At 39.7% G+C, this 13,872-nt stretch overlaps 1 protein-coding gene across 1 annotated transcript; it reads left to right on the top strand.

Moving 5' to 3' along the window:
* The first annotated feature begins 3,495 nt into the window (after window positions 1–3,495).
* LOC128687058 (uncharacterized) lies at window positions 3,496–12,987 on the top strand. Its single transcript, XM_070082114.1, has 2 exons — window positions 3,496–3,513; window positions 8,637–12,987. Exons 1-2 carry the CDS (start codon window positions 3,496–3,498, stop codon window positions 11,502–11,504), a joined length of 2,886 nt encoding a protein of 961 aa, XP_069938215.1. The 3' UTR covers window positions 11,505–12,987.
* Window positions 12,988–13,872: the final 885 nt, after the last annotated feature.

Raw genomic sequence — 13,872 nt, 5'->3', positions numbered from 1 at the left:
TCCCCCCCAGAGGAAATGATGGGCATTAAAATCGCCAAGTAACAGAATCGGTGGTGGTAATGACGAAACAAGAAAGGCAATATCCGGAATAGATAATGCCCGAGAAGAAGAGAGATATAAAGAACAGAGTGTATACCACCTATGCAAGTGGATACAGGCTGCTGTGTAATGCAGTGAAGTACAAATAGCTGATGGTACGGAATATCAGTGCGTAGAAGAATGGCACTTTCATTAAAGGTCCCATCAGGAAAAGGATCTGAAGAATACAATAAATTATAGCCTGAGGTGGGAGAGATAACAGTAGACTGTAATTTTGGTTCCTGTAAGCAAACACCAACAGGAAAAAACTGGGAGAGTAACATCTGAAGCTCACCCCAATTACCCCTGAGGCCGCGTATATTCCACTGTAAATAGGTCATGATTGGCAATGATAAAGATACTTGAAATTCGCAGGTAAGGGTTCCTACGGACTAGAGGGGTTAGAAAAGTCCACATGCGGAGGCAGCGGAAAACGTTCAAGCAGCGAAGGAACGGTGCACTGTGAAGAAAGGAGTTGCGCAGATGGAGGAGAGGAGAGAGAAGGAACAGAGGGTGGATCAGTGTCCATTGATGGTTTGGTTTCTGCAATATATTCAGAGATTGCTTCAAGTGTTTCGGAATTCAGAGACGTCTTATGGGAGACAATATTGGAGATGGTAGGGGGAGGATGAGTAAAGATTGGAACTGTAATGGACTGTACCAAGGTAGGGGGGGCGAAAGGGTGGAGGGAACTGGAGAAGAAGTGTGGAAGGGGACAGAAGAGGCAGAAACCTGGGAGGTGGCAGAAGAGGAAGAAACTTGGGAGGGAACAGAGGAGGTAGGTACAGTACGAGGAGGAGGGTGAACCTCTACACTTGTAACAGAGCCAGTGAGAGGGGAAGAACCCGGTACAGAGACAGGGAAGGTAAAATGAGGAGGTGGAAGAAGGGAAGGAGGGGTTAAAGGACCTTTTTTTGACTTCTGAGAAGTAGAGGGACGATTGGGAGGAGGTGTCGTACTAGGTCTCGTCGATACTGAGGCTTGTGAGGGAGAACACGAAGAAGCGAGAACAGACTGAGGCATTGAAGTAGGGACGTCTGAGCCTAGGACAGCAAAAGAATTAGATACAGGAGTGACTATGGGAGAGGTAACCACAGAGGAGGTTGCAGAAGATGGGACCCCAGAAGTGGGGGGACGTTTTGAAACACGGGAATAAGAAACACGAGGTAGTCTCCCTTGGAGGCAGAGATGAGAAACTGCCATGGCATAAGGGAGACCTTCTGCCTCTTTGAGGTAACGGATTTCCCGCTCATTTAAGTAGGCTTGGCAACGGCGAGAGTACGAAGGGTGAGCTTCATGACAATTAAGGCAAGAGGGAGGTCAATTGCAAGATGTATTAGAATGGCCATCGGCACCACAGACTGGGCATTCGGCTATGGATTGCAATATTTCGCTGGATGGCCAAATCGCCAGCAATTTCTACACTGTTGCAGTGTAGGGATCACCTTTTGAACTTGTAACTGATATCCTGCTACATAAACTGAGGATGGGAGTTCACGGCTGTCAAAAGTTAAACGAGCCACATTGCTAGGGTATCGTCTCCACCCGCGGGCAGGAAGAACATAAGTGTCTACCTTGAGGATTGGGAGATCTTGGAGTTCCAGCTGTTCAAGAATGTCATTGCCACATGTCTGGAAATTTTGTTGAACTATGGTATGGGGCAGAATGACGGCACCACTACAAGAATTGAGGGAATGATGTTTTTCAATAGTGACAGGAACAGTATCTATATGGGAAAGAAGAGAAAGATCATGAGCTTGGGTAGCATTCTGTACCGTGATGATGCGTGTACTGCTCTTAAGAGCATGAAAAGAAATATCTTTACCAACATGGTATAGGAGTGCCTTGCCAATACTGTGGTAGGAAAGATAGGTGGTAGAGGAAGTCGGTAGTAAAGTGAAGAATTTAGTCCATTATGCAGTCCGAAACTGAGCGTGGAAAGGGAGTGCAGGACGTGTCGATCTTTTCTGAGAAGAACGAGAAGGTGGAGAAGTATCATCAGCAGGTAATTGTCGTTGGCGTTTAGGCATGGGGGCCAGAGTTGGTCCGATGTGGAATGGGCCGGTGATTCGAAAATTGCCGCACCGTAGAGGGAGAGGCCGGAAGCATAGTCAAAGGAGAGCGTAGGTCAGATAAATCAAAGGAGTCAGTCGAGACCTCAGCACCTGAAGCGGGTGAGGAAACAGCACCGGCAAGAGGTACAGAGGCATGAGGAGTGTCCGAAGAGTGGTCCAAAGACGAGGCGGGGTCAGAACGGGGTGCGGTATCAATAAGGGGCCCGGGGGTACCAGGTTCATGGATTGGGTTCTCCATGGTTAGGTTACTTCTTTCTTTTTGTTTTTAAGAAAAAAAGAAAGAAGAAAAGAAAATAAAAATAAAAAAAGAATAAAAAAAAGGGGGGAATCGGGGAGGGATAGTTCCTAGGAAGAATGAAAGGGCCAGAAATCTCCCTCCGTGCCCAAGAGGACCTCAGCACCGCAAGTAGCGTAGATGCAGCATGGAACCCGTGCCATACCCTACCCATCATGCCAGTAAACCAGCAATCCGGGATAGCAACCTCACATCTGCCGAGCTACCTCGGTGGACAAAAGAGAGGGCGGCCGGAAATCCACCAGAAAGCATACCTCCTTCGGCCACCACCCCCGGAATTCGAAAGGTGGCTTCCAGAGATACACCAAAAAAGTATCCAAAACAGTTGTGATCCTCTCCAAGATACGATACTACGTGCCGCAAAATGCCCTTCTCACACTATACCACTCACTTATTTATCCATACCTCACCTATGCTATTTGTGCTTGGGGATCAACTGCAGCAACACACCTAAAGCCAATAATAACCCAACAAAAAGCTGCAGTAAGAATAATCACTAAATCCCATCCCTGGCAACACACCCCCCCACTCTTCATAGACCTAAACTTACTCCCAGTTCAGTACATCCACACTTACTACTGTGCAATCTATATCTACAGGGCCTTAAACTCTAATATCAACCTTGACCTAAAACGCTTTCTTGATAGATGTGACAGAACCCACAGGCATAACACCAGACACAAACATCTCTACGACATTCCCCGTGTCCGACTAAACCTTTACAAAAATTCAATGTATGTCAAAGGCCCTAAAATCTGGAATACCCTACCTGAGAACTCTAGAACTGCAGACACATTCATCACCTTCAAAACTGCCATTAGAAAACATCTTATCTCCCTGATAGACCCCATCAGCTAACTACACGAATACCACCTGGTGGTTCACACTTACACTCACTCACCCATTTGACCATAAACAGAAATATTAATCTCAATCTTAAAATAATGAATCCTATGATACTCCAATACTGAAACTATGTACTGTGCCAAAACAAAAGCATTCACATTGCTAAACTCACAAACTAGTGTTGTTAGGTAAGATGCCAAGATGCCACGTGGCATCTTGGTACAGAAAACACCTTGGACAAGCTTTTCAAGTGAGAAGTGTTGGATCTGAGAGGGACATGACCTCTCAGTGGCCTCTCACTACTACTACTACTACTACCCTGCACCTCTCCTTCCGACAGTATTTAAGTCTCCGCACTGTCACTTGATCTTCAGATAGTTCCTGACTATGGAACTGAACTTCTCCAGGCCGAGGGACTGACAACCTCAAATTCTACGACTTTAAGGGTGATGGACTGATTACATCGTCTTCACATCTCTACTGTTCCTGCCTACTTTCTGTATTCGACTGAAGAAGCCTACTGTGTAGGCGAAACGTTTCGGAATAAAGTTGTCTAGCTGTTGCATATGTGTCTTACCTAACAACCTGTCGGTATTGTATACCATCACAAACTAGTATTTAGTCACTTAGCCATAATACCAACTTACCTCATAATTTGTAATATTTTACAATTAAGAATAAAACTAAGTCTGCCCGAAATGCCTAGCCATGCTAGGTGTTCTAGTGGTACACTCTGTAATCACAATTTTACTACATGTAAACCACACAATAACCAAATTTCTTAAACTCAGCATTGTAATCCTTATAGAGAATAAACTTTGAAAGACACCCAAAGCCACCCTCCGGGATACCAGAAAGTGATCGGGACATCCCCAGGCGATCCAGATTCCACGGCAAACTACGCCATCGCCAAGAACCTCAACGGAATGGGATGGACCCCGGTACCCTTTCCCCTACCTAGGAACTAGTGCGCCTGTAGGAAAAATCCCAAAGGCCAAAAAGAGGAAGGGCAAAAGGGAGGGGTGGGGAGGGGGAGGAGGAAAGGGAAAAGGGGAGGATGGGATAGGGAAGGGGGGATTGGGGGGGTAATTAGGTTCGGTCTGAGGAAGGAGACCGACAGGTCTAATTCCTCAGACCAAGAGCCTCTTCACCACGCCAAGGAGCCCCCCTTGAAGAGGTAGTAGCAGTAAGTAGGTACCTGGGAGAATGGACTTATGGGTGGATCGCAGCGCTGTATAGCCCTTGTGGCTTAGCGCTTCTTTATTTTTTTATAATTTTATTTATAATTTGAGCACACTTGATTATAATAATAATAATGTGGGTGGATCGTAGTAGCAGTAAGTAGGTGCCTGAGAGAGTGGACTTGTGGGTGGATCCTAGTAGCAGTAAGTAGGTACCTGGGAGAGTGGACTGTTGTGGGTGGATCCTGGTAGCATTAAGTAGGTACCTGAGAGTGGACTTGTTGGTGGATCCTAGTAGCAGTAAGTAGGTACCTGAGAGAGTGGAGTTGTGGGTAGATCCTGGATAATTATTAATATGGGGAGCGATAAACCCGTAGGGATTATACAGCGCCTGTGGGAACAGGATGGAAGGTATATTGCCCGACATGCTTTATTCGTTAACAATATTTTATTACATGTAAAACACACATTGTATACTACACAAAGAAAATAACATGAATTTGAATTCAGGCTTAATTCAAGGAATTGAAGCCCAGCTCCAGTTCCCAAGATCAAGAGCCCCTGACCAGCACCCCTTCAGGGGTCTAGGGAAGCACCTGAAATAATTTACAATGTCTTAAAAAGGTTATGAGCCCAAAACTCACTTCATTATCATTATTACTAATACAAGGCATAAGTATTTATAATTTAGCCAGGTATGTAGACTCAGTCCAAAAGGACAGTGGCTCTGACTCCTAGGATGAAGAGCCCTTCACCATCGACACCCCATTGAAGGGTTACCATGGTGATTCTAGTGTATATGTATACAGCAGCAGGTGTCTAAGTTTATTTAAGTACATGTACATGTAAGTACAATCATCATACATAGTAACTTATGTGTAAATTACCCACCAGGGAACCCCCCCCCCCCTAAAAAAAAAGTGACTTATTTCCATTGGGTTCCATATAATATCTTATTATTACAAGTGTAGCTGCAAGATACAGTAGAAATTAAGTTATGTTTATAACCTTAAAAAAATAAAACAGTTAAGTAACTCAACTGTGTGAAAATAAATACAGTAAAGGGATAAAGGGAGATACAATAGGAATACAATGTAAGTTTATTCAGGTATACACAAATACACTGACATAGATTATCATACATATGTGTAGAGAACCTGGGATAATCCATTGGTGTCCTTTAAGTGAGCCGAGTTATTTATATGATCCTCAAATAGCGAGGATCAGTTTACAATAATAGGTAGACCAATTTTCATACAGCACAATGCAATTTTATTTCTCTTCTACAGTATACAAAATGTAGTTTAGATGTAATAAATAATGTTAAGCAGACAAGAAACAAGCCAAAGACCCTAATGGAAATAAGTCACTTTGCCTGACTTTTTTGGGGGTTATCCTAGGTAATATACACATGTATTACAATGATAATTGTATTTATGTGTAACAAAAAAAACTTTCCAAGTGTCATAGTCTGAGATTATACTTGGTGAAAAATATTGCTTCTCAGCTGAGATTATTACCTTTCTATCACTTTTTTTTTTTCAGTTGTGTTAAAATTTTCCTCTTCTAACCATGATGTATAAAAAATTAGAGTCTGCCATTGGATATTTATGGTTTATCTTGGCTGTTAAAACAGTTTAATAAGACTGTTAACAGCACTCAGTGGTACAGTGATAAATATTCACTCTTTTTTTACAACAGCAAGAATAATAATAATAATAATATATACAGTACTGTATACATTGTATTTGATTTGAATTTTAGACCATGGCTATAGATTAAGTATTATATGTATATTTTTTAATCAGCTTTGGAAAACATTTTGCTGTAATTCTGATCTATATGACATAAGCTAAAATTTATGACCATTACTTGGTAGAACTCAGGCATTAGTTTACATTTTACAATGTATACAACCTGTGTACAACATGGGATAAGTAATTATGTCTTGTACAAATTATAATTTTTGGAGATATTACCAGAAATACTACATTAATTTTGGTTGTGTAGTATGTCTGAGCCAATCACCTCTTAGTAACGAGCAGTGTCATGTGTCGGATGAATTTAATAAAAAAATCACCTGTAATGATTGCAGGGTAAGGTTAAGGTAGATTAGTTTAGATTGGGTTAGGTTAAGTTTTTATTGGTGTATTTAGTTAAAAATGCTAAACTTGTAAGGGTCATAAAGAGTCTGGGGAATGGGGAGCAATCAGGTCTGATCCAAGGAAGGTGAGGAAAAGTTTAATTTCTTGGATCAAGAGCTCTACACCAACATCAAGGAACCGCCCTTGAGGGGTACGTTTACCTAACACAATCTTCAGTTACACTGGTTTCAAATGGTCTCTTGTGAATATTTTTTAAAGATGCTTTGAGATCCACATTTCTTGCTGTGTTCCACCTCTGATTTATTGAGAGATTGAAAGTGAGATTGAGAGAGACTGAGATTGATTCATTCTGAAAAGTGTTAATAAATTTTGAACCAAGTGAAGGGCAAGTGTTTGGGAGACTACATTGTATATACAGTGGTACCTCGGGATACGAACAGCTCCCAACTTGAACAATTATGTAAGTGTATTTATGTAAGTGCTTTTGTAAGTATTTTTGGGGGTCTGAAATGGATTAATCTAATTTACATTATTCCTTATGGGAACAAATTCCTTCGGTATCAGCACTCGAACAGCCTTCTGGAACAAATTAAGTTCGTATCCCGAGGTACCACTAGTTTTAAGAGTTTTAACCTGGTGTAAATGACCATGGGGGACCATTAATTCACTGATACATAGAAAAAAAAATCATTTGTCAATAGGTAATATGTTTCAAAAAACTAACCATATGAGGCATAATGAAAAGTACAAGGGGTAAGTTTTTATTCAGGTATGGGTACGTACACATAAATACAGTTACATAAATTATCATACAAAGCAGCATATGAGTAGGTTACCTAGGATAACCCAAAAAGTCAGACAAGGTGACTTATTTCCATTGTATTATGTATATGCTAAGTGGGTTGTAGAGTAAACTAGGACATACATATATGAGTTATCTCTACTTATTGATACTAGTAACAAAAAGGTGTAATATATTGATAACAGTGGTAGAAAAGGAAATGAAACATAAGTGAATTAAAAAGGATGGCTAATGAGAAAAATGAGTTGGTGTTGGAAGGTTGACTGGTGAGAAAGTCATCAGGAGGATGTTAAAAAGGATTGTCTGGACTTAAGAATGTAGCATGAGTGTGTGCAAGAAAGGTTTGTGGTTGCAAGAGGAAAGAGAAATGACTGGGGGGATGATGAAGCAAAAATCTCAGTACATAATTAACCCGTAAACGGTCCAAGCAGATCTACGTTCACATGTGTAGTGCTATAAAAGTAGATCTACCTTTTTTTACATATTTTCAAATATGACAAAAAAAAAGTAGATCAAAGTTTTTACACATTTTCAAATGTAAAAAAACAAAAAGAAGATCTATACTTTTTTTACATACTTTCAGATGTTGAAAAAACGTTTATGTACATTTGGACCGTTTACGGGTTAAAAAGCTGACTTTGTTAAATTTTTACAGTGTTAAAAAATAATACAAGGAAGACAAAATACAAATTGTTGTGCTGTATGTTTATAGAAAAGGTTAAATGAAAGGGCAAATGGAAGAATGGATGAGGCAATGTTAATAAGTGTCATTGAAGATAAGCGCCAGTTTTGGAGAGAGAGAAATAAAATGAGAAAACTAAGTTCTCAAATAAATATATGTCAGTAGTAAAAGTGTAGAGATGCTGGATAAAAAAGGAAATGTGTTTGAGAGATGGAGAGAATATTTTGAGAAATTTTGTTACATTGTGTTCTGAGCACCTCTGCAAAAACAGTGATTATGTGTGAGTGAGGTGAAAGAGTTGAATGATGATGAAAGTATTTTCTTTTTGGGGATTTTCTTTTTTTTTGGGTCACCCTGCCTCGGTGGGAGATGGCCGACTTGTTAAAAAAAAAAAAAAAAAAGACAAATCAGAAATTTGTTTTTTACTTTATTTTAAAGCAGATGTCCATTTCCCACACTGTTACACAAATCTCCCTTGACCAAATGTTATACACTTCATTACAGTATTTTGTGTACTATATATAAATTCTGTAGTATTTCTTTATTTTCATTATCTGTATATTATTTTCCAGATATCAAATGGACCACTTCTGTACATCCCATTCCTCACATCAGAGAGCATCAAGGATCACTTTAATCATGCACAGCACTGCCACCAGAGTTTGCCTCCAGAAGTGGAACATAGCTATCTTGAAGGAGGCAAATTTGTATTCCAGCGAGGGAAATCCTGTCTCTTTACATCTCCAAGTGAAGCTGGGACAGTTAAAACTGTTAAGATTCTAATATTAAATGGTCTTGGTGTTCCTCCTGCAGTGTTTGGCAGGTGTGAGGCATACTTGACAGATCCAGATCCAGTCAAACTGCAGCAGCTACTGAGAGGAAAACTCCATGTTTATAATGATAAAGAAGAACTGGTAGCTTGCCTCACAATCTCAATATCATTCAGGAGTCTGGGAGAAGATGTAGCACTTCACACTCAAGATATTACTCAAGTTGGGGATCATGAAAGAGAGAATCTTCCTGGAGTTATTCCTTCAGAGGAACTAACCAAGGGCAAAATGGTAAGGTCTATGGCTATCCATAAACATGTCTCACCAGAACAAGATAAAGAGGCAAGCATAACTAAAATTAAATTGTGTAAGACAATTAACCACATACAACATCCTGAAAACTCGGATATTATTTATGGTACAGCAAACAAATGCAGGACAGATAAAGAACAAGATGATAGACTTGAGCAGTCATTTACATTTGATCAGGACTCCAATGACTCTCTTTCCAAAAAGAACAGAGTACACAGTGAATGTTCAGAACTATTAGCTTTGAAAATTGCAGAATTTGAGAGCAATTTAACAGATAGTTCTGGTGACTGGAAAACTATGGTTACTAATCATAGAAGGGAATTTGAAACTCTGCAACCAGCACCAATTTTGTACTTCGGTCATAATGTAGAAGCTGAAAAGTTATGGAATGAGAAGATGAAAGCCGTTGGGGGATGTATTGTGCAGCTGGCAGACTCTGAACAGTACAGCTGGGAAGAGCCAGAAAATGTGGCTTCCCAGAAACCAAGGTCACCACAGTGTCGGCAGAGGAAAACCAATGATGCTAAATGTAATCAAACAGATTCATTGGTATTAGATGGCTCAGATAAAAAAACAACAAGGAAAATTAGTGATTCATTACTGGTTGGTCATTTTAATCCTAAGGTTCAGCAGATTAAGCTGCAGAAACCACTACAACATCCCAGTGGCTGGTTGCGCACAACTCCAGTTGTCATACCGAAGCAATGCAGTCACATTCCTTACCCTAAACTCAATCGGTCAGCTTTTCTCCGTAGAGCAAAACTTGATCCCCAGCTTGCACATCAGTTGCATGCAGAGATAAAGTATCAAGTGAAGCAAAGACTGAAATATGTGGATGAAAATTTTGAAGCAGAATTTATCAAACTTCGAGGAAGGAAACTTAGGAAAGGTCAAATATGTGGCAGGTTTACAGTTGGCTGCCAGACTGGAGAAACCTTGGGTGGTTATATGCAAAATGATAAAGAGCTTTCACAAAAATACGTATTTCATGACTCTACATATCTTATACATAAAGCTGAATATCATAAGGAAATGGAAGAAAATGAGAGAGATGAAAATCAACAAATACCTGAAGCTGTTCTTGAAAACAATCTAAAGAAGAATAATGACATGAAAAATGGCAGGGAGGGAGTAAGCCAACTGAATAGAAACTTAACATTTGATATGACTGAATATCAGTTAAGCAATAAAAATAATTCTAATGAGAAATATGAAGATGATTTTGAGCTGTCCACTGAGTCACAATCAAGCAGTTTATCTAATACAGTGGAAACACAAAATTCTCTAAATCAGTATGCTCCACAAACTGAAAAACACATTTACAACAAGATGACTTCTCCCTCATTGTCCTTTTCTGTTTCTCTCAGTGAACCAAAGCTAGAGAGTAAAGAAAGGAAGCCTACTAATAAAATTCGAGATAATAAACTGAAAGATTTTGAAACTAGAAGTGGGATGTTATTTAACTCTGAATCTGTTGTAAGGGAACCTTCTCACGACACAGGTCTCACTTACACAGTACATGAAGACCTTCCACAACAAAAGGAAAATCTTATCACGGCCACATCAGTTGAAACAGACCAACATTCATCTTTTAAAAAGACACCATCTAGCCAAAAAATTAGTAGCAATCAAAGTATTACTAGTAATCTGAAACCTGATGATGATACATATTCTTCACAAGTGTCTGAAGCCTCTGATCTCTCTGTTGAAGTGCTTCAGGAGATATTGAAAGGAAAACATGCAGATTTTCTGATGAGAAATGGCAGTCAGATCAGTGATTCAAAGAAAGAATTATCAATTGCAGAGGAAATTGACACAAGTGATAGCTCTATAGCAATATCTGTAAAGAACAGTGAAGAGCAGCAGAGCTCTGTTGCAAGTGTTGCTGAAAAATACATAGACAGTTCCAAAAGACACAGTATGATTAACGTCAATAGTGAAAATTTACAGGATAATAGGCTACCTACTTCACGTATAGTAGCAGATCAAACTAGCATGATTGGTAATTCTACTAAAAATATTGCAAAATGCAGTGCAGTGACTTTGCAGGGAGGTGAAGTGAATAATAACTCAGTGCATCAAATAGAAAGAACTATATCTCTGGGTTCTCCAGGAACAAGTGATAGAGTTAAAACTGCCAGTGAAAAATCTGCAAGGTACAGTGAGAGCAGAGGATCCTCTCCACGAGGACTAGATGATATAGATAGCAGTATTAGTGATGTTAGTGCTCGCATTGCTGCTCTTTTGCTGGCCAAGAGAGTAAGTGTTACCAGACTTAACACAGATTCTGTTAGCTCATATATTCCATCAGATGCTAGTGAGACGCTATCCAGTCTATCAGATATGACTGGAGATTAAGGCAGTGAAGTAAGCCTGTTCCATTCATTGTACATATTTCTAACAGCATATAGTACTCTTCTGTAGGCTTCCATAAAGAGTAAGTTTTTTCAGCAAGAAGAAATGACTGTAGCATAGGTAAAGTGTGCATATACACAGGATCTTATATGTAGAATATAATAGGGTGGTGAACATGACACATGTGCAACACCTAGGTATCTTTACTGGATAGATGTTTTGCCTAAACAGCAGGCTTTGTTTTCAGTATATTACAGGGACATAATGATGGGGACATTTATAGTGGAGCCAGTAGAAGGGTTGGAGAGCTGTAGCAGTTGTAGACATCACAGGTGGGCAGGACCCACTCGTGGAAGTAGGTTATTCCCCATAAGGTGGGCCATAGGTTAGCACCAGAGTTGTAGAAGATTTCCTTTTTACCAAGATTTCATGGTGTTGCTGTCAGACACATATCATTAGATCAAACATACCATACTGACAAGTGATGAAGACACAAACAATACTTTGGTTTCTTTAATGAAGAGACGTTTTGCATGCAAACAGGCAGTCTCGAAAATTAAGATACCCAGGTGTTGTACATGTGTCGTATTCATCATTTTGCCAGTATTGTACAGCTTTGATCTAAAAACATGATAGCCTAGACATGCTGTATTCAGTTTTGGGATCCAAGAACTCTCCAGGTGCCCAGGCTGATCATTATCATTCAGGATACAGCTGATTATTTTCTCTCAGGAAGAACATAGCCAAAGTCACCAAGGGTGTACACATGATTTATGACCATACTGTTAGCTAAATGGACACAAATGCGACTAATGTGACATTTTATTTTGGTAATGAAATGTTGCAATAGTTGCATGTGCATGTGTCCATTTACCTAATATACTACTGTAACGTTGGTAATTTTACCATTATTACTATTACAGTATTGGTGAACGACTCTCATGCATCTAGTGTTTATTTTAAATATAATAATTACTAGCATTAAGAATACACAGCAGGCAAATGTTATTCAGTTATTCTTTCGATAAAGACGCAGAGCATATAGCTAGTTAGCCACTATTATATTATTATTATTATAATCAAGGGGGAAGCGCTAAACCCGTAGGATTATACAGCACCCGGGGGGGATGTGGAAGGCATTCAGGCTTAATTCGGGGAACTGGAGCACAGATCCAATTCCCTAAATCAAGAGCCCCTCACCAACATCAAGGAACCTTCCATGAGGGGCCCTCTATTATAATTTGTGATATAGATTAGAGCATCACAACTATCATCACAGGGAAACACTTGGCACATCAAGGTCATGCTGCACATGAGGAATAGGAGATAACAGAGGAAGGGGAAGGGTAACACTAATAAGTTGCATCAAGATCTTTTCTCTAGGTAAGACACATAGGCAACAGTTAGGCAACTTTATTCCGAAACGTTTCGCCTACACAGTAGGCTTCTTCAGTCGAATACAGAAAGTAGGCAGGAACAGTAGAGATGTGAGGACGATGTAATCAGTCCGTCACCCTTGAAGTCATAGAATTTTGAGGTTGTCAGTCCCTCGGCCTGGAGAAGTTCAGTTCCATAGTTCCATAGTTCCTGACTATGGAACTGAACTTCTCCAGGCCGAGGGACTGACAACCTCAAAATTCTACGACTTCAAGGGTGATGGACTGATTACATCGTCTTCACATCTCTACTGTTCCTGCCTACTTTCTGTATTCGACTGAAGAAGCCTACTGTGTAGGCGAAACGTTTCAGAATAAAGTTGCCTAACTGTTGCCTATGTGTCTTACCTACCAACCTGTCGGTATTGTATACCATTTTGATGTTCATCTTTTCTCTAGCATCAAGGCATCCCTATCATGGCAAGCACTCTGAGTTTCATGCTAGTAAATCAGTGCTATTGTATATTGCTTCATGCATAATTTATTATGAATTACCATTGAAGTATTGCATGTTCCTGTAGGTAACATGTGAATGGAAAAAATTGTCTGTTGTATCAACATTAAATATATGTATACATATGATTTGTATTTGCTCAGTTAATAATTATGAGTTATTAATGTTTGTATTGCAAAGAGTACTACAATTGAAAGTTTAATTATAAATTGTATTCATATTCATATATATATATATATATATATATATATATATATATATATATATATATATATATATATATATATATATATATATATATATATATATTGGAGTATGCCTGGAGAGAGTTCCGGGGGTCAACTCCCCCACGGGGCCCGGTCTGTGACCAGGCCTCATGGTGGATCAGGGCCTGATCAACCAGGCTGTTACTGCTGGCCGCACGTATTTAAACCTCTGCATGTAATGAGAACAGTGAGTGATAGACAGACTGTAATTTTTA

This window comes from Cherax quadricarinatus, chromosome 7, assembly GCF_038502225.1.
Source record: "Cherax quadricarinatus isolate ZL_2023a chromosome 7, ASM3850222v1, whole genome shotgun sequence".
Classification (NCBI taxonomy): Eukaryota; Metazoa; Arthropoda; class Malacostraca; order Decapoda; family Parastacidae; genus Cherax; species Cherax quadricarinatus.
This window is presented reverse-complemented; position numbering and strand designations above follow the sequence as displayed.